The 26683-nt window shown below is 33.0% G+C and overlaps 3 protein-coding genes across 3 annotated transcripts in view; 2 read left to right on the forward strand and 1 right to left on the reverse strand.

Annotated features, from left to right (window-relative positions):
- Positions 1-1606: 1606 nt before the first annotated feature.
- On the reverse strand, positions 1607-5689 carry LOC117119010. The gene is made up of 2 exons (XM_033263785.1): positions 5501-5689; positions 1607-4212 (listed from the first exon to the last, which is right to left on the reverse strand). Exon 2 carries the CDS (start codon positions 4203-4205, stop codon positions 3519-3521), a length of 687 nt encoding a protein of 228 aa, XP_033119676.1. The 5' UTR covers positions 4206-4212; positions 5501-5689; the 3' UTR covers positions 1607-3518.
- Positions 5690-16432: 10743 nt separating this feature from the next.
- Positions 16433-26683, forward strand: part of LOC117119047 (phosphatidylinositol glycan anchor biosynthesis class U protein-like) — a gene marked incomplete in the record, with an annotated part of 38988 nt that continues 28737 nt past the window's right edge. The window contains 2 exon segments of the mRNA XM_033263857.1: positions 16433-16485; positions 16621-16712. Coding sequence (XP_033119748.1) covers positions 16433-16485; positions 16621-16712 — 145 coding nt within the window.
- LOC117118947 lies at positions 21766-25985 on the forward strand. The gene is made up of 2 exons (XM_033263684.1): positions 21766-22851; positions 23397-25985. The coding sequence occupies exons 1-2, from the start codon at positions 22155-22157 to the stop codon at positions 23756-23758; spliced, it is 1059 nt and encodes a 352-aa protein (XP_033119575.1). The 5' UTR covers positions 21766-22154; the 3' UTR covers positions 23759-25985.

The following is a 26683-nucleotide window of genomic DNA, read 5'->3' on the forward strand; positions in this document are numbered from 1 at the left end:
GTGAATCAATGCGATATCTCAAAACAAACATTGGCATTGGATACATATTTTTGTATCATTTATAATTCTGGTCTGAATTCAGTATAGGAATCTACTACTGTATGTAGTAAATTTGTAGAAGAAATGAACCAGTGTTTTACTATGCCAATATGTGCTCTTTATTCCTTGCATTTATCTTATCAGCAGATGGAATTCCAATCAGTTCACTTTTTTAAAGATACCAGAAATTAGGATTAAGCTTACGAGCCGACACACTATTCCATATTGAGCCGCGGAAGTGATGCAATTTGGCCTCGCTGCCGAGTGCAAATGAAAACAATTATTTATGTCTGGAGCCCATTGTACTCCCTGTTGTTCAGTTGATATAAGAAAATTAATATATATTCCCTGTTTAAATCTTCTAAATATATCACAGGTGGAAACTTGTTTATTGGGCTATTTATAACTCCAAAATGTCTTTTGTTTTAATTTGGCAACATTTAGAGAACATTTTATTAATTTTAGTTTCAAGGGGGGTTTTTTTTGTGTTGTACAGAGTAAAAAAAATAAAAGTTGTATTTTTTGTAAAGTCCTGCCCTTTCTAAAAATCTGCTTTAATTATTGCATTGTTAGAAGTCATATTAAAAATGAGATAATTGTGTCTAGTCATATTGTTAATTCTTATTTTGATTTGATATGTTACATTATATTATTTGTTTAATTGTCAATAATTAACTAGTTATATTAATCATTAATTATAAATGATACAGTATTTTAAACAATTGTGTTCACTAAATATAGCTTTGAATGTCCTTAAAACAGAAATCTAATCTCTTAAAAAAATTGGGGTTTTTTTTTGTTTTTTTTTTTTAAAGACCCTAACAAGTTATGTGATTCAGAAAGTCTGTAATAGAAATATTAATGATGACTAGTATGTTTGGGTTTATTTGTCCAAACTTATGCCCTTTAATTGTGTTATGTGGGCCCCATTAGAATTGAGTTTAATTTTTTAAGAGTCTACTGGCACCAGTTTTTTGTGTAGTTTTTAGTTTATCCATGGTAGAAAAATCTTTATATATGTAATATAATACAATCTTAGTAATATAGAGCTTTTAGTGGATGTTAATGTGCTGTCTTAAACCTTCCAACATCCATTCGTCTTTATATATAATTAACGAAATTATTTATTCAGTTAGCTGGATACCATCTCCTGTGTTCTACTTTAGAAATAACATGTTTAATCAAATTCGCAGTTGGTCAACATCGATTAAAAAGTTGTGAAAAATGTTTAAATAAACACTTAATTGCCATTCAGTATTTTCTGATATATTTTTTTATTTACTTTTGATATTTCATAAAGAACAACTGATGCTAGTTTACAAATATTTAATGATTTTTTATGCAATATACAAATTAGTTTGTCTTAGCAAGAATTATTGGCAAATGAAATAAATTATGTATTTTGTAAATGTTTGGAATTATGTATAATATATGCATACACAGTTGCAGCACTAAGTTCCAGGGGGCACAGGTCTCCCTTTGATTAACCTAGGACCACCTGTAGGGGAAAGAAGCTAATTATTTAGCCTTTTGCTTTAAAAAAAAAAGGTATTTTTAATATTCTGAGAGTGCCATTTCTGTGACATTTAGAGGTGCTTATTCTTAAATTTTTTGCTCTAATCATTGTGGAATTAAGGTGATTTCGATCATCATCATCATCATCAATCTATAATGTGCATAAACTTCATATGAGTATATTCGCACAATGTTGGTGGTCAATTATTTTAGACTCCTGTTGGGGAAATTGGACCTCTCTCCAGGGAAACTGAATTTCTTGCCTAGGGTCTTGGACTCCTCGTTGGGGAAATCCTCTTGCCGCCACTGTGCATGCATGTAGGTATACTGCCACTCAAAAAATTGAGAAAAAAGTCTTAAAATAAATTTAAATTGCTTAAATGATACTAAAATTACATAGATTATCAACTTCCAATGTAAGTCACATATAAAAACACAATCCATTTTCAATGATGTATTATTATAAACATTCTAGAATTTTCTGGTAGAAATGCAAGGCAAAGACTATACAAATAGTTTTAACTAAATGCATGTTAATTGGTAGGCAAATTTGTTTATTTATAATAGGTTTAGTTGAGTGATATAATATGCGTAAGCAATTTAATTCTATTTTTTTTAATTTTCAAGCTTATTTGATTTATTTGGCAGTTATATCTTATATTATACATATAATATATACATGGTGTTTAATACTTATAGTAAAGTATTAATCAAATTTAACCATGACACGTTAGATGTGGTAAGTATTTTAAATTCCACAAGTTTCCAAACAATAAACAATATACTACAAACTGTTACATGTTAAATCAAAATTGTTAGGTTTAATACATCTGCATATGAATAATAATACTTAATTCACACAACAGAAACGTACTAAATATTAACAAATTGTACCTAGGATATTTTTCCAGCAAGTGTATTTCACTCGTAAGAGTGCATGTCCTCCTAAGAATACCAAGGATATATTGGTCTGAAAACATATCTCACAAAGGCCTGAAAAGTTCCCAAGAAATATAGGAAGCAATCTGTTGGCATGGTAACAGGGCACAGTTTATCTTTAGTGTTGCGTGTGCCTTCACTCTCTGTGTATTAATTGTGCCAAATTTTTAGCAAGGATGGTATAATAGGAGTGTGAAAAGCGACTTATCTTGGTAGAGAAATATCTGAACAGATAGTACATTTTCTGTCGAGCGAATGAGGTATTAGACAGATGTAAGCTAATCCCATGAATTATAAATACAGACTTGCATATTAACTACTGTAGCTTAGAGTATATTGTCCAACTGTAAAGAGATGGTAATTATGTACACATTTGGCCCAGAATAAATGGGGAATCTGAAAGGGGAGGGGTATCACAACTTATGTTAAGAAAGACACTTGCATCTTATGTGAAATTCATAAACTTGAAAGGTAACAATCTAATACCTATTTTTACAAACTTTGATAATAATCGACTATATTAGATCTCCTTGTTTTTGCATAGGATTAGGAAGATCTTCTATTGGCAGCAAACTTAGCAATTTCAACGAGCACTCTTATATAATTTAAATTACATTTCAAAGCAGTGCACATTTTTTTACGTTACTAGTATTAAAACGATACTTTGAATTGAATAAAGTTCTTATTCTATTACTGTAATTAACTTTATACATAAATGTACATATCAAATAGATTTGGAATGATTTATGAATACGCTCTCTCTGAAAATAATTTTATTATTGGGTTTTTCTCATTATTAATAATATTATTATTATTACATAAATTTGTAAATATTGAAATTAAGATCAAAAATTCCCAAGCAAAATTTTTATCTTGGTAGAGGATAAATGGCCTTAGGTACAAGATTTTCACAATATTTTACTTTCCAAAAAGGTTGCCAGAAAGTCTCTTAAATGTTTGTGACTTGTGCCCAATTTTTATGCCACCTGAGAAATTTCCCAGTTTCTTAAGAGTGTAAATGTAAATTACGTGAACGGGCAACTTTGAGAATTCTCGTAAAGTGGGTTTCTTTGGACTCTGGATTCCGAGCGGACAGAAACAGGAAGCGACATCTGTCGTTGAAAAGGATTCGTGGAAACCCTCTTTGGACACTGGAATGTATCTTCTCTGGGAGTGAATGTCGAGCGAGCGGAACTCCCTATTGTGTTCCTTCTTGACATTTTTTCTGGAACTGGATACGGTGAACAGTGTCTGGCTTCTTCACCAATAATTATATTGATATTTGGCTTCTTCGTTGGAAGTCTAAAGGATTGTCTAAGAGGATCATCCCGTGGTGCAAAATCACTGCAGCTTTGCGAGCGAACTTTAGGCAATGGTTCTGGAAGGCAAATTGTTGAACATGACTTTTCTTGCTGGGCCTTTACAGACATGCGAAAACTCTCTTCCGAATGAGTGTATGCTAAATCGAGATTGTCCATCAAATTGTCATTTCGTTTCCTAAAGAAGTAGCATAAACCGATAATGACGAGGAGAACAACCAGGATGCACAAAACAAGGATAATGACAAAGAATCCAGTTATTGCGTTATGGTGTTGGGTAGTGGCATCGTTTTGTGGTAAATCGTCGCTTGATTCACTCGTGCATGCCAGATTCACTTTGGAAAATATGATCAATCCAGAAAATGTGATAAGTATTCCATATGACAGATACATCTTGTTACTGTTGAAAAAAAAAAAATGCTCTGCAAAATTACATGATATCAAAGTGTGGGGATTTTTATTTTGCATTATTTGGCTTGGCTTTACAAAATGGAAACTATCTTCTAGAAGTGGTGGCCCCAGCTAGGGCTTTAGGGTACACATGAAGTCTTTTCGGGATACCCAGGACCCCGTTGAATCCATCATTTGGTCGGGAATTCTGTTTTGAAAAAGCATTTCTGTAGGCTGTGAGTCCATTTCGGGGCATTTAGAGTATCTGTTCTATAAATTTGCTTTAAGCATGGCAAGACTGACATAGTCTCTTTGTTAGGGTTTTGGACTTTTCGTCAGGTACTTGGGAAGAATCTCTTGAACCGCCGCTGTTGTTCTGTTAACTAAGTCACATTCTGAAGCTTAGGATTACAGAATTTGAACCCAGGACTTCAGGAAGCAAGCATGTTTACCGCCAAACTACAGCTCCATTCAACTAAATTTTTTTTTTTTTTTGAGATACAAAATGTACAAAACATTTAGTGACAGGTCCAGTAATTTTAAATAGAGGGAGGGAGTTTTACATGGAGTGTCCAGCCATTCCAACCAAAGCGTGGTTGGGCTGAGTTAAGAAAAATTACGTTTATGGCACCACTAAATGACACTCTGACTTTATTTTAAATTAAATTTTTAATATAATTTTCTATTTTCCTCCATTTGTTTTGAAAAATTGGTGGGAGGAGAGGGTGCCAGCTAGGCCTCCTTGAATCCGCCTAAAACCTTCCTCTCTTGGCTATAGGTTCTACCCCCTAGGTCCCAATAGCCCTTAGGTCCCCAATCGCCACTTCCACCACCAAGCAATTTCAATCCACCGATTGAAATGTTAAATTTATCAGAACACTGTTGTAGAGAGGTTTGACATAACATAAACAACTCCTTTTATAAAGCATTTCAATTTGTAATTTATCACTCTTGATAATGCTAATTCATGTATCCAATCCATTTTATTTCACTGTCTTTAACAGTATAGTTCCCATTTGACTTTATGATTAATCAAGGATTACTTAATAAGCAATGATAGCAAGTATTGAATATGACGCTAGTGCTTTTTTTCATTAATGTTTGTCATTGTGTTATCAAACCGTGAATTTTTATGAACTTATTAAACCAGAAAGTGTATCAGTCTATATCTAAAATGCTCTATACTAAATCAACATTTTAAATCAATCATTTAAACTATCAAATCCTCTATATTATTGAAATGATAAATAAAGTATGTTTTTATATAGACTTGATTAATGTAATTAGTGTATGCCTACCTTTTGTTTGCCTGTTTTTAATAAATCCACATAAAATGAAGAGTTCTGTTAGTCCGACAGATTGTTGAGTCGTTTAGACCAATATTCCCACCATGATACTTTTCCATGTAGATGCGAAACCAATGCCAGATGGAAGGATTTTTGTGTCTGCGTTTGTGCACAATTCTAAGACAACTGGTAAAGGATTGGTCTTAGAGGGGAGATAAAGAAAGGAACCGGGAGGTCAATCGAAATTTCCGATGAAACCACTTCCGTTAGCACTTCCTCTATGAGAGATAGCTAAAGCATCCTTCCTTTTGTTGTCTTTAGTTAGCTGATTTCATTACAACACAACCAGAACTTTAAACTTTAAGGAAGTTATTATGTAACAACTAACACATTTACTGAACTTTTTTTATAACTTTTACAACTAATTTTTTGGTTTTTCAAAATGCATTTTCTGTTCAATCTACAACTTACCTTTATTGTGTTCATTTATGTAGCATAAATACCATAGTTACTATCTCTATGTTTAAAAAATGGGAAAAAATTAACTTTTTCAAATAATTTAATTTCCAAATTGTTGATTTTCCTTTCTCAAGTGGGTTGTTCCAGGTACAATCTGGGATTGGAATGGGATGGTGTTCCTGTGAAGTATGTTTCATTAGTGTTAGTTTGCCCTACCCACAAAAGACATGCTGAGTCTCTGAGTTTAAGCCTATTACTTTTTTCTGGTTTGACTGCCTTTATTTATATATTTTAATGTGTAAAGCGAAAATTTGTTGTTAGCAATTTTCATTTTTGACAGATTGTAAAAGGAAGGCAGCATGTGTTCATTCATTGTATTATTCACTTTAATTGATTGATGAGAATTTTTTTTTTTCTGGGAAAATAATTCAATTTGATTATCATCAAACTACTCATGATGGTGTTTCGGGACCTGACCAAATATCAGATTGCACTTTTTGATACCCATGGTCCTGACACTACCACCATCATTATCATTTTTATTGTCACCATCATCATCATTTTTATTGTCTCCATCATCATCATTTTTATTGTCATCAATTATCATTTTTATTGTCACCATCATCATTTTTTTCCTCGCCATCATCATTTTTATTGTCATTATCATTATCATTTTTATTGTCACCATCATTATCATATTTTTTCTCGCCATCATCATTTTTATTGTCATCATCATCGTTTTTATTGTCACCATCATCATTTTTATTGTCACCATCATTATCATTTTTATTGTCACCATCATTATCATTTTTATTGTCACCATCATCATCATTTTTATTGTCATCATCATTATCATTCCCACCACCATCATTATTATCATCACTCTCATCCTTACAGTTTAAAGAAAGTAAATACCAGTTTAATATTTTTGTATAGACAAGCTTAGTGTTTTTATTCTAAGGCCCTGTCCAGACTATCAAATCATATTTGACAAAACACATGTGACATGCCTAAATATGGTCATGATGACATCACACCTTGGCCATATATAGGCACGTCATGACTATATAGGGGCATACAACAAAAAATAATTGATAATCTCGACAGCTTAAGGTTAACTAAACAATTTGTTCGGCCATCATCGATTGCAGGGGCCCCAGCTTGGAAGGAGTCACTTCCTGATGAACTTCTTATTTTGTTGCACATAGTGTTAGCCATCAGCATTGACTTCCGCGAAAATATTTGATAATAAACTAGTAAAAATATGCAAATGTTATGAATTTGCGGAATATGGGTTATTGTTTTCTGGGAGATTTTTGCTTGCTTGCAGAAGTGTGTGAGATTGTCCCCGTTTCCAGGACACTTTCGACTTGTGGGATTCTGGACACCCTTGTCATTTGATTATTCGTTTTTCATCCTGGTATTGTGGGATTTCTTCAAGTTTTTTTTTGCTTTTTTTTAAAGGCTTTAGGTAGCTCAAAATTCAACAATTACATTTATTCTAAATAGAGGTACCAGATATCACATCAGTACTAATATTTATGTTAATCATTGGCAGATTGAAGTGGGGGGAGGGGGAGAGTCAGCCCGTGCCCTCCCTAAATTTTTAAAAATCATAAAACAAATGGAGAAAAAAGGAAAATTATAATTAAATTTATGTTTGAGAGTGCTATTTCTGGCCATCTAGAAGTGCCATAATCATAAATGTTCTTACCTCAGCCCCAACCATAATAATAATAATAATAAAACAGCATTTATAATGCGCCGTCTATCTAGCGAACTATTCCATGGTGGTGCTGAGGTGGTCTACACTATACATCTGTGATAATCCTTCCCTGGGCCCCCTATATTTTGAATTTCTGGATCTGGTACTGTTAATATTGATGTGCTGAATAATTGTTGTTGAGCATCTCAGCTTCGATTAAATCGTATGTTGAAGATTTTTAATGGGAGCTGCACTGAATACAAAATAACTATATTAAATAATCTGATCTTCCTTATTATTATAATACAAGTGGTAGTGTATTTAATTTTAATGTTCCAAAGCCAGAGGCATGATCATTTCCACTTTTTAATATTCTTCAGAATCCAGGATTGGAATAACTGCCTGATTCCATCAAATTGATTTTTAATCAGCACATTTAAAATCTGTGTAATTAGTTGATTGAATGCCAGCTTTTTCAAAGATGTAAATACTTTATAATAAACATTATCATCATCATTATTTTTATTACCATTATCATTATCATCGTCATTATCATTTTCATCATCGTCATCATTATTTACTTTAATCTTGAGAATGTAAATGGGAGGAGTGCGAATGTAAATGGGAGGAGTGCACTGTTATGCCCTGTTCACACTAACAAAAACCATGTGACATGCCTAAATATGGTCATGATGACATCACATCATGACCATATATAGACATATCATGACTATATATGGGTATATAACAGCTTTTGGTCAAAGAAAATTTTGATAACTTAGACAGAGCTATAGATGTCAGTATACCATGTGATAATCTAATCTACATTAATCCATGGAGGAAGATTAATCCTAATAATCAAACTGAAAATTAAACATCCTAAGCCAGCCATTCCAGTCATGTTGCTATGATAATTTGTGAGGCAGACAAGATACACAAGCTGCTCGAATTGTAAGATCCACATATTGACCTGACCATAGATAGTTACCGACTAAGACCTTAAAGGTCATTGGAATGCTCAAAAGATGACACAGTCTCAAGTAAGGAGGGCATATTTTGGTATAATATTTTTATTAGCACAGTAGTAGTAGTAGTAGTGGCTTGACTTACAGCAATAAATGAAACCTGATTTTGTTACTATAACGTTTAATGTGAATTTTATTGTATGGGCAGCCATGACACATTTTTTGGTATTAGCTTTTCCAGAAATTGCTACTTATAACTATGTGTCTTCATGATAGGCCGGTTACTCATTGCCTTTCAATATTCTATAAATATTAAATATTTTCCAATTCTTTAGCCATTTTCCATTTTTTCTTAGTCCTTTTCCCAGCTGCTGGGAGGGATGGGGGGGAAAATAAGTTCCTTCATGGATCTACCACTGGTAATCTGCATTACCAGTGAAACAAGGGGGTATTTACTTGAGTAATCATCTCTAGGTAAACGCCTTCCTTAAATATATGTCTCTTCAATTTTCTTCAATTCCTCTTCCTCAAAACTTCTCTAATCGTTCAACCCCCCTTTTCCCACGTCTGTGCTTAATTGGCCCCACTGCGCACCCCCAGGCTTGACTGAACCCTTTCCAGCCAATTTCCAACCCCTTTTCCAGCTGAATACTCATCTACTTCCATCTCATGTTCTTGCATTTGTCTTTTCCTGTCAGATGTTTTTCAATTTCCTCCATATTTCTATCAAGTTTAAAATGTCAATATTTCCTGAGGTTGTTGAAAAGCAGGAAATAATATTAGTCAAATATCATTAAAAAAAACCTTTTAAAATATTTAACTTTAAATTGTTACTAAGCAATTTGATACATTTAAAACTCAAATTAGTATTCAGAGAATTTTATTTAGCATTGAATATCATATGCGGACAATTTTTTATTACACAGAATACTTGCTTGTTGCTTCTAACGGATCACCTCTTGTTATTGTCAGAGATTTTTTTTCCTTTCTCCCGATTTCTGTTTGCACGATATCTCAAAAATGGCACGAGCTACGTACATGCGCTCTTCAACAAACATTTGGCTCGGCATGGAATAGTCACAATAAGCTTTTCAATGTGCTCAGTCATGCGTGACGTCATCTACGCGCAGTTTTGCGTTTTTACATTATTTTTTATAACTTGCTAACCAATTGACATTTGTAAATCATATTTAGTGGGCATAAACTTCAGGTCAAGTTTGAATGCAACGTACCAAAATATTTTGCGTGCGCGTCATAACACATGCGCACGCGTGCATCCAATTTTTAAAATCACTCTCTGAATAAATTAGAGCACGTTTCAGGGCATTTTGAGCATTTCAAAATTTTTGACATTTTTCACCACATGCGCGCATTTTTTTACGCGCGCAGCACATGCAGAAGCTAGAAATTATGGCTGATCAGACATTATGACGTCATCATATTGCCATCTGAATTCAAAAAACTGAATTTTTATACATGATAAATATTATGAATGATAATAAGTTCCTCACCAACAGGCATTTGTCAATGAGAGTTGATACATATATCTCACTTCAGGAGACAACATTTTGTGACATTACCATGCGCACATGCGTCATGACATCTTTTGAAATGCTCCAAATACTTTTTTTTAAAATCTCAATTAGTATAATACTTTTGGCCATTTTCAGCATTTAAAAATTTGAGGGTCAAAGTGCGGCGGATAACCTAACTCATCCTCAGTGACAAGTTCAAATCTAGTTTTATGTTGTAACTTCTAGGGTACAATATGTTTTTCATTAACACACTTTATTAGCTCGTGTTGTACATAGCATATCGCCATCTTGTCGTCCCAGCATACAATGCGGGATCAAGCTACCAGAAGGCGTGTGATCATTAATCATGCATGCAACATCATTCCTTTTTTTGGAAAAGAAAACAAATTAGATACCATACTGAAATAGAGTGTGTATCATAACATGAATTTACCAATAAGTCAATTGACTTGGTACTTGTAACAAAATGAATGAAACAAACTCCACAATGTTAACACTGACTTGACTTGAGTGTGCTTCGTGAGTTAAATTTTCCGTACAAATTAAGTATTTTGTTTTCCTTTTCTTTTTTTTTCTATCAAAAACAATTCAAAACTAGGAAATAGACATCAAATATGCTTATTTTCCAAAACATCAAAAAATTGTTATCTAAAAAAAATCTAAAATTCCAAATGTGAGAATTCAGTGACTCTAAAACTACTCTAACAAATTTCTACAATGATATCAAAAGAGTGAGAGCACAAATCTTTATGTGCTGTGGATCGCGGTAAAGTCAAATTACAGTGTAGTTAGAATCTTAGCCCTTGTAGTGAGTGTAATACAGTATAAGCTTAGAGTATACTTGTAAAATAGTTGTTAAGTCAAGTCAAGTCTAAATTTAGTATCTGTGCTTTGAAGGTCATTAGTAATAAACTAGTTTAGATAAGTCATAATAGAGATATAAACATGCTTGTTGGTGATGAAAATGAGCAACCTCCACCAGATGGAGATGGTAATGTACCTCCTCAAGGTCATAGTATCAAGAATATAAGTTTCGCTCATTTAAAGTTAACAGCTTTTTTTTCTTTGGCTCTGCCGCAAATTGTCATGACAATCAATCCTAATAGCATACAACTGTTGTGGCATCTTGTTAAAGGTAAAAAAGAGAAAAAGAAACACCTTTATCCTATTTCTACATAAAACTCTGGAGAGAAACATATCTAAATCAAAAACATATTTTTTCTTTATTTTAATTAATTTTAAAACATAATATTTTAATAGACTGTATTTAATTCAGAAATAATGGATTTTTAAAAAACTTATATCATAATATTGTTTTGTAGCGAAATAAAATTCATTTTTAGTTAGAACATTGTATTGCTATTATTTTTTAGAGAATAAAGCCACATAACATTATTAGTTGGACCATGGCACTGACTTAATCTTCAATTGATGTTTCAAACACTTAAAAATTAAAAGTTAATCTCAACAAGGGCATAAGTAGATTCTTACAAGTTCATACCATTCTGTCTATCAGTTAACAGCTGTACAACAGTAGACTTGCATTCACATGATGCAACAGACCCAATAAAAAGGTGCATAGCTTAGGATGTTTAATTTAAACATGCATTAAAACAGGAATTCATTTATAATGTAAACTCATGGTTGGTAATAATTTCTGTTAAGTCCATGTGTATATATAGTACAAACATACGATAATCAAAACTAAAACAAATCACACCATTTCTTGGGGTCTTTAGAATGCATAGATATGCCTACTGTCTACATTAATGCATAGATATGCCTACTGTCTATTTAAGTTTTTTGGTGATCCGCTTCACTAACGGATCACCTCTTGTTATTGTCAGAGATTTTTCTTTCTTTCTCCCGATTTCTGTTTGCACGATATCTCAAAAATGGCACAAGCTACGTACATGCACACTTCAACAAACATTTGGCTCTACAATAAGCTTTTCAATGTGCTCAGTCATGCGTGACGTCATCTACGCACAGTTTTGCGTTTTTACATTATCTTTTATAACTTGCTAACCAATTGACGTTTCTAAATCATATTTAGTGGGCATAAACTTCAGGTCAAGTTTGAATGCAACATACTAAAATATTTTGCGTGCGCGTCATAACACATGCGCACGCATGCATCCAATTTTTAAAATCACTCTCTGAGAGCACATTTCAGGGCATTTTGAGCATTTCAAAATTTTTGACATTTTTCACCACATGCGCATTTTTTTACGCACGCAGCACATACGGAAGCTAGAAATTATGGCTGATCAGACATTGTGACGTCATCATATTGCCATGTGAATTCAAAAAACTGAATTTTTATACATGATAAATTTTATGAATGATAATACGTTCCTCAAGAACAGGCATTTGTCAATGAGAGTTAATACATATATCTCACATCAGGAGACAACATTTTGTGACATTACCATGCGCACATGCGTCATGACATCTTTTGAAATGCTCCAAATACTTTTTTTTTAAATCTCAATTAGCATAATACTTTTGGCCATTTTCAGCATTTAAAAATTGTTCAATCTGCAATCTTCCTCGAGGGTCAAAGTGCGGCGGATAACCTAACTCATCCTCAGTGACAAGTTCAAATCTAGTTTTAGGTTGTAACTTCTAGGGTACAATACGTTTTTCATTAACACACTTTATTAGCTCGTATTGTACATAGCATATCGCCATCTTGTCGTCCCAGCATACAATGCGGGATCGAGCTACCAGAAGGCGTGTGATCATTAATCATGCATGCAACATCATTCCTTTTTTTGGAAAAGAAAACAAATTAGATACCATATTGAAATAGAGTGTGTATCATAACATGAATTTACCAATAAGTCAATTGACTTGGTACTTGTAACAAAATGATAAAACAAACTCCACAATGTTAACACTGACTTGACTTGAGTGTGCTTCGTGAGTTAAATTTTCCGTACAAATTAAGTATTTTGTTTTCCTTTTCTTTTTTTTTCTATCAAAAACAATTCAAAACTAGGAAATAGACATCAAATATGCTTATTTTCCAAAACATCAAAAAATTGTTATCTAAAAAAAATCTAAAATTCCAAATGTGAGAATTCAGTGACTCTAAAACTACTCTTAACAAATTTCTACAATGATATCAAAAGAGTGAGAGCACAAATCTTTATGTGCTCATAAGGTTTAATTGTCATTATAATGTCTAAAATTAACATGTTCTATTGCTCTGCTTTCAAAAATAATTTAAAACTGTGCATAACATGAGCATCCAATTTTCTATGCTCTTTCAACACTTGAAATCAATTTACTTTGTTTGAAAATGTCTAAAAATTGAACATGGTCCTTAAAGGTAACCAGGTTTTCTCTTAACTCTGGTACTGCGTCTAGTTGATGCACTGTTGTTTTGAGTTTCTTTCGGCTTCTTCGTACGTTTAACGTGTGGCATATCTTTCTTGGGTGGGAATTCGCTCTGCGTTTGTTTGCGAAGTTTAAATTTGTGTGAAAATGTATGATCGATGAGAGTGAATGACTCAGCGCTTAATCGAAGATGTCGTCGATTCCTGATGTACTCTGCGCCGCATTCTGTTTGCACTTTGTAACATCTGCGATTGACCATTTCTTTGACGCATGCTTTCTTCCACTCTTTGCAGTGTGTTTTCGGTTTCATTCTGATAATGTCACCTGGCTGAAGAAATGGTAGTTCTTTTGCACCGCAATCAAATTATTTTTTCTGCTTTCGTTGCTTCTTTTGTTTGTTTTCTGTGACGTTCTCAGGAAAGTTTGGTTTGAGATGTGAGCTCATAATTGGAAGGGACATTCTTGTTTGACGTCCTAACATACGCTGTGCTGGAGAGCTATCTAATCCAGCAGTAGGAGTGTGTCTCCATGCGATTAACGCTCTGTTATTGTCTTTGTGATCGTTGTTGTTTTTCTTGAAAAAGATTCTTGGCTATTTTAACCGCTGACTCAAACTTCCCATTTGATTGTGGGTATACACTCAGGTGAACTAATCTTTACCATTGTGATACAACCTCGAGCGTAAGCGTGCTCTCATTTAACAATTCTTTTCTTATGTTATCATCCCGTATCCCACAAACGGTTCTGTCTCTAATCATGTCGCTGGCCATGTTGCCGTATTCACATGACGAAGCTAATTTACGCAACTTCATCAAATATTGATCAAAATATATATTTAATATGGTAATATGGTATCTAGATTTCCTTTATCTTCCTCAGCTTTAAAAGGTGACTAGCGTGAATTTCCAGAGCTTTCTGACCGATGCATGTGACAAATGCAGCGACACGGTATTCCATCGCCTGATTTTTTAGTCAGTAGCTCGTACGACGTCAACAGCTGTTTCCCTTTTAAAGTGATATTGGGAGGGAGAGGAACCCTTATATTCTTGATACTATGACCTTGAGGAGGTACATTACCATCTCCATCTGGTGGAGGTTGCTCATTTTCATCACCAACAAGCATGTTTATATTTCTATTATGACTTGATCTAAACCAGTTTATTACTAATGACCTTCAAAGCACAGATACTAAATTTAGACTTGACTTGACTTAACAACTATTTTACAAGTATACTCTAAGCTTATACTATATTACACTCACTACAAGGGCTAAGATTCTAACTACACTGTAATTTGACTTTACCGCGATCCACAGCACATCAATGACTCAATCGCGGGGACGCTTGACAATTAATGCTATACGTACAGTCACAAGTTTCTGAACGCTAGGCATACACAAAAGTCAGAGTTTATTACTGAAATGGAGCACGATGAAATCCAAATCCGGCACTTCTGGATACCATGTTTTATCTTGTAACTTCTAGGGTTAAAAACGTAATACAATACTCAGGATAGCCTTCAATCGTAAGTTTTCATTAACACACTTTATTCATTCGTGTAGTACATAGCATATCACCATCTTGTCGTCCCAACATAAAATGCGGGATCGAGCTACCAGAGGGCGTGCGGTCATTAATCATGCATGCAACATTACTCAGGATATTTTGAACTAAAATAATTCTGATAGAGGTCAGATCATCCTAATTACTGTACTCTATTAATCATATTTCTTAATGTACTCTATTAATATTAATAATATTTATAATAACTTTACAAATATGGAATTTGTTATACATAATAGATGTTTTTGTACATAATATCCTAATAGGATAGGTTAGGTATCACTAATCATGTTTATTGAAAGTGTTTTATTATGAACATATTATTATGAACATAAAATTAGTACTAATTTATTATTGATTTTAGGATATTATTTGTATTATTATTATTTTTAGTATTAATATTACTGTACTATAAATAGTTGTATTCTCCACTTGATAGGTATTGATAATTTTTTTTTAATTTCATGTAGGGAAACATATTGCCTCATCTGGATTGGAAAGTTCATAAAGACATGGAAAGAATAAATTAGAATATTTTACTTTTTAACAGGGGGAGGGTTGTGCGTTCCCCCATGCCCCCTACTGGATCGGCGTCTGGGAACAAGGAATATCAATACAACAATGTTTGTTGTCATAAAGCTCTGTCCAGATCGTCAAAGTGACAAAAAAAAACTGCTGTATGCCCATATATAGTCATGATGTGCCTATATATGGTCATGATGTGATATCATCATGACCATATTTAGGTATGTCACATGTTTTTGTCAAATCAAATTTGATAGTCTGGCTTTAATATTTTTATTATGATTTTTTTATCCTTCAACCTCAAGCCTATCTTTGACTAAAAATTTTGTATGCCTATATATAGTGATGATGTACCTATATATGGTCATGATGTGATGTCATCATGACCATATTTAGACATGTTTTTGTCAAATAAAATATTTAATGGTCTGGACGGGATTTTTTTTTTTTAAATAGTTCTGTAATCCTTCAACCTCAAAACCTATATAAATTGGCAGATCTTCAGCAAACACATGATCAGTGTCAATGATATTTATATAGTTAGTCCGGCACTCATCGGCAGTCAAAAGGGGTGACAGTCAATCCGAGACACTGGATTACAGTCATGTTCTTGCAGTTTAGTTTTATTACTGATTCAATTTAACACAGTGAAAATAAACAGGATAAATTCGTTGGCTGTATTGTAGCTTTGTAGTTGAAAAGTTAAGTCAACAAGATTTTTGCTGTGTGAAACTCTCTAGTTAGGAATGGAGCTATTTATGGCGTAAAAACCCTGTGATATATATTTTTTTTATAAGCACATTTATAGCTTTGTTAGGGGTGAACCTTTCAACTTAGGATATTCAATAATGTTTCGAGAAGCATCAAGAACCAAAACTCTTGTACATGCCGAATACAAAGTGTAAATAGATACACTGCAATCCTGTGCTATGTATTTTAAATCGGTAGTCAAAAATCGGCTCATTGTAAAGTTGTATTTGTTGGAAATATTGCTTGACTTCTAATGTGATCGTTTGCTGGAGTAAATTACCAAAAGAAAAAGCTTATTTCCAAGTACAAAAGTGGTCGTGGTCACTTACAAGAAGTGCTGCGCTTATAAGAGGTATGAAGGGAGACATGGATCTCAAGGTAAGTGATCACTTTATAAATGTAATAGGGAGATTTCAATTTCCACATTGACGTTAAAATATAGAACAGATTCATTTATCCAGTATCTTCCTGCGTTATCTGTGCAACATAGATTCGGGCCAAACTGCATCCTAGATTTCAGACTACAATGATAATTTTTTTCGCATGCCGAGATGACTTTATCTGACGTCATTATTTTTAGAGATCCTACAGTCGTCGTGCAATCCAAGTCTTACATCGTGAAGGAGGTGTCTGATAATTATCGTTGGGAGAACTATAATAAGCAGGTTGTCACCTAAAATGCTCTGTTGCAAGCCTCCTCACTTTGCATGCTCCATAGAATCATGCCAGCTGACTACCCTCAACTGAGTATGTGCTCGGCTTAAGGCTGTAGATATTTTACGTAACTGTAAACGGGACAATAAAATGGTAGTATTGCATCAAGCCAACTTTTGCGCAACTTTGTTTTTCTTGCTGCTGTGCATGTGTACAACTTAAGTAATTATTAATCCTATTTATAGAAATTGTCTTATTATGTTAAGATAACCACTGCACTAAAAAATATGGGAATTTCAGTAAAAAATATGCAGTTTGTTTACATCACATTCTTTACGACCACACGATAGGGCCTCAAATGCGAGCATAAGGCTGCCCTCTATTTTATATTTACTTCACACTTCGCATTTCGTTTTTGTCAAAATAATTTTAAAATAATTAAAAAATGTATTAATTTCCTTAAATTCCAAAAAGGAGGAGGATTTGGGATTTTATTTTAACTTTGCATGGCGATCGAAAAAAGGCATGTATGTACCGCCTGCCCCACTTCACGGTAATATATATCCACCTACTACTACTAGGCCTAGACAGGCCTAAATTTCGGTACTTCTTCGGCCGAACACCTTAATGTAGTACTTAAATCGGCTTAATTACGATGATAATAAAAGGAAAAAAAGGAAAGATTTTCAAGCAGCAATGATTTATAAAAAGATGCAATGCTGCACTTTGCTGTTAAATTATACAACTAAATTTCCAGAAAGCTACATGAAGAATCAGTCAAAGGTAGCGTAAATTATAATTAAAAACTTATTGAATCCTCCAATAAAAGCGAAAACTTGTCCAAGGAGTCCTGTGCTATGCAAACATGCCAAATTGTGCTTTACAAATCAATTAATTGTGCAACTAAAGATTTTAAAGATAAAAAAAAATATTTTAAAGATATAGGTAGGCCTAATTGTATTATAATATATTGATTGTTTTAATACATATTTTAAATCAAAACGTTTTACAAATTACAAATCAAAATAGTAATAAATAAATAATAATAATAAATAAAGAATAATACAACAGTAATAATGATAATATTATAACTCACTAATATTATAAACAGAAGTGTGGAGAATGCTGCTATTTTACTTTACAAGGCCTAGTTTCTTGATTATGAATGATTAGGCATATGTTGTACAAAAATTTCTCTCAATGCAATAATTCTTCAACTTTGATTTATTGTTTAGATTACAATTTACAAATAGGCCTAGGCCTAGGCTATTTGTATTGGTTTGAAGATGACCAGCATATTATTTCATAAATTAAAGTTTACGAAGTCATAGGCCTAAAGGCCTAGATAGATACAATTATAAAACTTTCATGTTCTTAATATTTTTATCATTCATTTACAGGCGAAATTAACATATTATCGCCGACGATTCACAAACCTACTCTCTGCACAACCAACCTTTCTCTTCTGCAGTGTTGACTCTTAGGAGCCTCATATGCTATATATAGAGGAGGCTGCTAGCAACTAGGTATAAGCCTAGGCCTAGATGATAGACTTTCAAAACAAAAAGATAATCGTAACGAGAAAAAAAAAAAGAATCTCCTCACTTTATCTTCTCAAAATAATACAGCACGTCACTGATTAATTAATTCCAAAGTTAGGTAAATAATATGATTATATATGATATATGTAATGATATGTTAAAATCCCATAATTGAATTGTCCTCATGAACAGAATAATGAAAGTTTATGCAGCATCAGTGTTTTATAAAATGTTATAAAGCTATACGCGCGCACGCTGTTTGGTGACAACATGGCGCCCATGCGCCAAGTTGGCCAAACTCTCTATCTACGGCTCTGATCAATTAAGCTTAAGAGCACCCTCAAACACTCTCCGCGATTTCTGACAATCATTCAAAAGTAATGTTAGCAAAACAAGGTTTAAAAAACGTCTTGCCTTTAAAATACATTGTTGATGTTTGATGTTGCTTAAACACTGCCCTCTCTGGCAGATTTTTGTAGAAAATTTTTCTAGGCTTTGCTGCTAATTATACAGTGGATATATTATTGAATTAATGAATGAATGGATGAATAAATATTAGTTGAATAGATAGAAAATAAATGAAAAGAGAGGTATACAGAAAAATTAGCAGATAGCAGCTTGATAGATTGTGTAATGTTCAAACTATTATTTTGTGTAAACCGTATTTCTAGGACCGAGTAAACAAAAGTGCAGGTATTTCTTCTTTTCCAGTCCTATATGTCCACACACAGCACTAATCCGATTCGAGCGCCGATTATGCCTAGTTAGGAGCCTTAAGCAACTTGATTCGTGTATGCGTTAACTTTGGGGCTTGTTGCTAATGGTGATTTACCAAACTAGGCTCAATTCTGTCATTAATACTGTCACAATTTTCGTTATTGCCACTAGCATCTTCACAAAAATTTGTGTAAATAATGGTTACAGACAGAAAAATGGTATAAGAAATACGATTGATTGATTGATTGATTGATTGATTGATTGATTGAATAAATAAGTGAGTGAGTGATTGATTGAATTGACTGATTGATTGATTTATTATTTGGTTGAATGATTGATTATCAGTAAATTTATTTATAGGTTAATTGTTTTGATGGATTGAAGACTTGTTGGACAGCTTAATAAAATGAATTTCTTAGCTAGTAGAAAATATAAGAGTATTAGCATCTACCGTATGTAGAATGTAAAAAGGCTGCATATAGATGATTACATATGATGTACTGGCCGGTAAACAGTTGAGAAAATGTTGTAGAATTCATTTATTTAAATATTAAATTTGCTCATCTAAAAAATTGAAATAAGTTACTTTCATTTTCACTGATTTAAAAACATATATTTAAAAATGTTTACGAATTTAAAGATACTTCCACACAAAGATAAAGAAAAAACCCCCCCAAAAAAATTAAATTTTGTGTTGATCATAAATATTAAAGAACCAACCCTCAATAAGTAACAGATTAAACAATTAATAATAATTTACAGGCATTTTTCTTCGAAAAGGTGTCTAATAGCAGTGTATGGAAGTTTATCTGAAGTCTCGAAGTTTGGGTGCAGCCTTCAGTGTTGCATCAAGAATTCAATGCAATAGCCCTCTAGCCTATTTTTGTCCACCTCTAGAATGGAATATAAATGTTAAGAAATCTCATGTTTTATTTTAAAGATTTAGATGGCATTAAATCTTCAATGTAAAGATGATAAGAATGGTAGTATATGTGTATAATATCTGTTAATTGGTATTGTTGTAAATATTGTTTTGACTTTCAGTTAAATGCTAATAACTAAAAATTGAATATACAATACAAACTAAAAAATTTAATACATTAAGTTCATATAGATCTCCCTCCAATTAATACCACTTTTGGGACGGAGGCTTCCGTAGTCTTTAGCAGCTTTGGTCTCTGATTAGAATAAGAATAATAAAAGACATTTGTTAATATGTGACCACAGAAAAGTAGTCTTTAGTTTGGGAGTCTCCAAATATAGGGAGACCTGTATTTAAGTATACACCTAATGTATGAAATAAATGTCTTTATTGTGGACATTTTATTATTATTTTCTCAACTTCCAAAAGTAAAGGTATAATAAGAGGTTCTTGATGATTTATAAAGTTTACTGTAAAAATTATTTAATCAACCAATTTGGGATTCAAATAATAAGAGGAAGGATATTTTTCATGACATTTCAAATATTAATATTGAATTTAATTTTTTTTAAGTTTATTAGTGTATTCTTTGGAACAGGTTTTTATATTATTATTATTCACGATAATAATCTAATTAAATGTCGAAGTATTGAATCACAATAATATTTTATTACATATTTGACATTTTGTAAACTATAGTTTTTATGGACCTTGAATCAGTTGTATGATATAGTCAGGTTTTTACACTATACGCTCTTTTCCTTTGTTTATAGTCAGCTGATAATTTGCCATATTTTATTGAATCACCTACATATTTTATTGAATCACCTACACTAACTTTGAGGCCCTCATTGGCTACAGTATTCTGGCTATATTCCCATTGGTTGGTTTTTTTTAACTGTTTTGGTATCAATATTTCCAAACATGGGCTTATTTTTATCTGATGATCTAATTAAAGGTTGGTATGTTAAATCTAAATGCGTTGTTGTACTTTAATTGGAGTTTTTTTTTTTTTTTTTTTTTCTAAACAATTATTTCTTTAATTTGAAATATTTTTTATTCACTTACTGTGACCAAAAATTCAATACATATTTGAAAATATGATATTAGGCATTCTTGTGGACCATGCCGAGCCCATGGCCAGACACCAAATTATTGGTAGTAGTTATATACTAAATCATTTGAGTATGTTTTTCTAGCTAGGCCTGTGTTTACAGAGCTAGGCCTATGTTTACAGAGCTAGGCTAGGCTAGTATACCCGTGATCAGTGTGCACAATGCACCCGGCGTAGAAACATTTACCCGGCGCGTAGGAAGGCCGCTGATATTATTTTAAAATGATTTTTTGTAGTGTATTGCTTCTACAGATGAGTAATTAAATATAAATCGAATGTAAAACCTGCCCGAAATATTGCTGTGGTACTCAATTTGCACATGTGCAATTCTACTTTACCAATCCATATATGTGGTTTCTTTGTGTGCTGGTATAGAAACTGATGGTGAATGTCGGGCGGTACATACACGCTTGAAAAAATCAATTCTCATTCAAAATTGTGACTAAAATCAGTGGTTATTGTGTCCTGAACAAGGTAATACCAAAATTCATATTCCTCTTATAATACACAGAGTTAAATTAGGGGTTATAATTACATTAGGTCTTTAGATGGGCCAAGCCAATCACGTACATGTACGCAAAGGGCACGAAGGTCATAGGAATGGAATTTAATTAGGTAATAGCATTTATGGCACAATATTAAAAGAGAACTATAGATCTATGCACTAGGAGTCAGCCATTAGAACTGCGGGAACAGCAACATACCAGTATATACTTGAACATGTCAGGGTATGGTCAAGGCTAGCTACACATACTTTCATGTCTCTATGTTGGTTTGTTTGGTGACTACCCGTGTCTGCTTATAAGTAACATTATTCCGTGAAACGTAGCTGTTTTTATTGGTACCTGACGTGAAAACAACGGCAGTCACTCATGAGCTCTCTACGCACACCACCCTTGGCCAAACGCAAAGCCAACTTTACGATGCTAGAGAAGAGCATTCTACTCGATCTAACTAAAGGCTACCCTATAGTCAGCTCGTCGTCTAAGGATTCTAAGACGCAGCGTAGCAAAGATGAGGCTTGGCAAATGATCGCCGTTTTGTTCAATGATTCTGAAAATATTTCTGTACGTACACCACAAGAATTGAGAATTTGCTATCAGAATTTGCTTCAGAAGGCTAAAAAAGATGAAAGCATTCATCAAATTAGAAAACGCGAAGGGGTTTCAGATCCTAATATTGGAGCACCAACAGTAAAACGAAAAGCAAATTTTTCACCTTTGGAACGGAGTTTGTTGATACATTTAGCGAACCAGTATCCCATCGTGGTTTCATCATGTAAGGATATGAAAACGCAAAAAAGTAAAGATGAAGCGTGGAAATGCATAGAAACATTATTCAACACCGAAGAAGACGTTTGCAACCGAACTTCTCAAGAATTAAGAACTTGCTTCCAGAACCTCACGCAAAAAGCGAGAAAACAAGACGCTTTGGAGTGGCAAGAATTGCAAATGATTAAAATGGAGGCATCAAGCGCTTCGCCATCTTCCACGCCATCTGTAACGGATACTATGCGTGCATTTATTCCACATATGTTTGAATCGGTAGAAACATCAAAAGAGAGTGAAGGTAAGTTTGTTATTACTACGGAAACAATTGAATATAATGTAGAAACTATATCACTTTTTTGAATATTTGATACTTTTCAAGGGTAAGAGAGTGTGTATAAGCCATTAGCATATTTTATGCAAACCACAGTTTCCTTAGTATGTCGAGTGTGACATGCGAATTTGCAAACTATATAGATGCGGTTTTACATTAATATTATTAATACTACCGCTATAATTACAATGTATATATAAAAATGTATATAAATATGTACCGGTATGTGTAATTGGTACTTTGCAAGTTTTCTTTATTATTATTATTATTATTAAAACTCTGCTTTTGGTAAAATAAAAATATAGGCCTTGTAATTCTGCTCTATATACGACATTACTGTTATTGATTATATTGATTATGTTCAAACTTAATTTTTTTAAACAAATTTGTTCTTTAAAAAAAAGATGATTATATGGGGAATCTCTACCTCGTAGCTAATGACTTTCGTGCTTCTATTTGCTTGGTAGACTAGAAAGCTACGAAAATTTATATATATTAAATATTTTCTATAGATAATACTATTCAGCGAACCGAAGCACAAAATATGTTTGAACCACCTCCGTCGGAATCGACTTCAGGGAGCCATGCATTATCAGACACCCCGGATCCACATATGCTCAACTCAAAGATACCGACTTCGCCGCAAGTTATGGAGTGCGATTCCGAACCCCGTAGTTCAGTTGAAAAATGGGATGAACTGAAGATGCGACTTATGATTGAGGAGCATCAGGTTCGGATAAAGTTGATGATGGAGGAGCATGAGTGGAAACGGGAACAACACAAATGGTTGCGGGAAGAGCACCGGATCCGGCTAAACTCCTTGATAAGAACGACAAACAATCACGAAATTATATCAAATCACTTGAAAGTATAACAAGGAACCAGAATGTACTTTTGAAATGTACATGGTGCTCGGGTATAGAAAACTGGATAGGTGTATGTGTGAAAACAGACCTCAGCTTGTATTGAAATATAACCCCTGCCCCCCCATACTCACTCCCTGTAACCTGTTATCCTCTCTTTTTCCCTCTCTGCCCTTGTGTAATCATTTGCTGCATACGTTTTATAAAATAGGTGTTCTGTGTTCTTACATGATTTGTAATTCATATGAAAACTAACCTTGAAATTGTAAACAAGCAAAAAGCTTAATAATAGAGGGTTGCTGTACATGTTTACAAATTTTATCTGTGACAGGGTGTTTCTAGTTTGTTTTGGTATTTGTCACTTATTTGTCAGTGTATGTCACTTATTTGTCACAATATGTTGTCTGACTGATAGTGATAATGATAGTAAAAATAGGATTATGAAAAGAAATGTGTTGTTTTTAAAGTTGCGGCTCTTGATCTATGATGATCAACAAACATTTTGAGAAAACTGTTTTACATAAGTGTAATGATGAAGTTTTCCAAACGTCTTATTCCGTCGTTAGCACATCATTTCTATCAATACTGCTTGATTATGTGCATTTAATTCTAATTATCGTAATGTATTTTTAACAAAAGTTATGTATATAATTGTTTAAATGATTATTATCATGGTTGACCTCAATAATGATTTCAATGAAATATAGTGTGGTAATCTAAAAAAAAAAATTCAGGTATATCTATAAGATGGTGAATGTTGTGATGATGGTGATCGTGCTAATGGGGTGGTGATGATGATGGTGATAGGATATTGAGTTGTATTTGACTCGTTTAATTTTGATAATAATGATGATGATGATGATGATGATGATGATGATTGTAAAGTTATAACCTCAGTGATTCCTTGATTAAGAATATGTATGTATTTGATATGTATTCAGCTGTTTGGATAACGTGAATATAGGATTTTAAGTTTTTCGCGTTTGTAAATATAAAAATCTGTAAGCCTGTTGTTGCCTTTAACATGTGTGTGTGTGTGTGGTAGCATTGCTCTATTGTAACCAGTTGGTATTTGGAGAAGCTGTATCATCTTCCTGTGTTTCAAATTGCTATTATGGTAATGTTAAAAGCTATACATTTCCCACTGAGCAAACCCTCTTTGAGCAATATAAAAAGGATTTTAATCTATTTAGATATATATTTATTAGATAAACATCCTTCATGTGAGAAAAATTATTTTATCTGATTCAAATTCTCAAGGATATACCACTTAGGGTCGCCTTTTTTATGTCTTTACTTTATTGGTAATTAATGCAAAAATTCATATTTATATATTTTATTAATAACAATTGAGATCTAATTAGTCTGTAAAATATAAAATCTTCTAGATATAACTAAAAAAAATTCACCTAACTATAGGTTTTCTATGTGGTCGTTGTATGTGCGCCCCTTAAATCTTCCAGTGTTGTAAATCTCATCTTTAGCGTCTTGTTGAAAAATTACTTCGTCAGCGGGTTGATTTTGTTTTCGGGTATTCAAAATGGCATATTAAGTAAAAATGTGTACGGATCAGAAATGCAAATGATGTTAAGTTGGTGGTTGGTTTTTGAATATTCATTTTGTCAGGACAAATGGTGGATGTTACATAATAATATATTATGTTACATAAATGTTAAAGCTTTTTTTTTATGTTTTTGGAAGAAGTATTATTTACACAAGGAAAAAATAAAAACGAAAAGAAAATAACTTGTGTTTTCAAGTTCATTATACTTAGTTTTGTGCATGAGATTCTCATTTGATAATTTTATTATGTTTAAAAAGTTACAGTTTTTCGTAACTTTTAAGTTGATGATATGCAATTTTTGTTATTGGTGGAATAATAATAATGTGCTTTCATGAACTCATAAATTTCCTATAAAGAGTAATATGATATTATTCTCTGGGATCTAGTGTTATGTCCTGAGGGACACAGAAAATCCCTGACCTTTGCAAAGCCAATCCCTTCCTTCTATGTTTTACCATTCGTTTACCTTCTTTATGGGCGTGAAATGTACACGGACAGGTTTACTTATCAGAAATCGAGGGTGTACATTCATTTAATGTTGGCGTTTGCCATATCATTGCATTTTGACAGATTTTTTTTAAGGTTTTTTTTTTATGTTTTCGGAAAATAATTTTGTGCATATTTTCTGTAAATAATTTACGATAATATCTTGCAAAATAAAATTATTACTAAAACTATCGTCTCATCGAGTGTATAATCGTAGCGATTACCCGCGATATCTGCGAGGACACATCTTTTTAAAATGCTAATCATTCTTTTTTGCTTAAGTTTAGGATCCAGATTGCTAAACCAGCTTAACTTGTTTCGCATAGGTTGGAGGTATGATTTTTACAGGTTTTAAATATTTTCCATTTTTGTGACCCTTTTCATCATTCAGTCAATCACCCTTTCAAAATGGTATTTCGATAACAAAAGGTTATTCAGAATTTTAACTAGAACAGAATTTAATTGAAGGCCACCTTGCGTTCTACATTTATGTATTAATTTGTTATAAATGCTCAACTCTTACAGAGTATCAAATTACTTTTCAGTATGGAGAATTTTAGTGTTACAATATTTTGAATAAACTTAAAGCAAAGTGAAGATTACTAATAACGCATAGCTGCAGTGTAAAATCCTGGCACTAGAAATACACTTGTGCATTGTATGTTTGATACTTTGAACACTAAAGTCATAGCATAATCCTCATAACAATATTTATTTACAGGTAGTGATAAATTTTTTGCGTGTTATCAGGGCCTCCATCGTTTGGCATTGGAAACTATAAGCACATCGGCAGCCGATGCAACTTACAACCCTTGAATTCTAGGTTTTATGCGCCAGATTATTTCAGGGTACTACAAGGCTACCGTGAACGAGTGCGAGTTGATGG

Source organism: Anneissia japonica, unplaced genomic scaffold, assembly GCF_011630105.1.
Source record: "Anneissia japonica isolate Jap-2015-1 unplaced genomic scaffold, ASM1163010v1 scaffold1826_len1998817_cov189, whole genome shotgun sequence".
In the NCBI taxonomy this organism is placed as follows: domain Eukaryota; kingdom Metazoa; phylum Echinodermata; class Crinoidea; order Comatulida; family Comatulidae; genus Anneissia; species Anneissia japonica.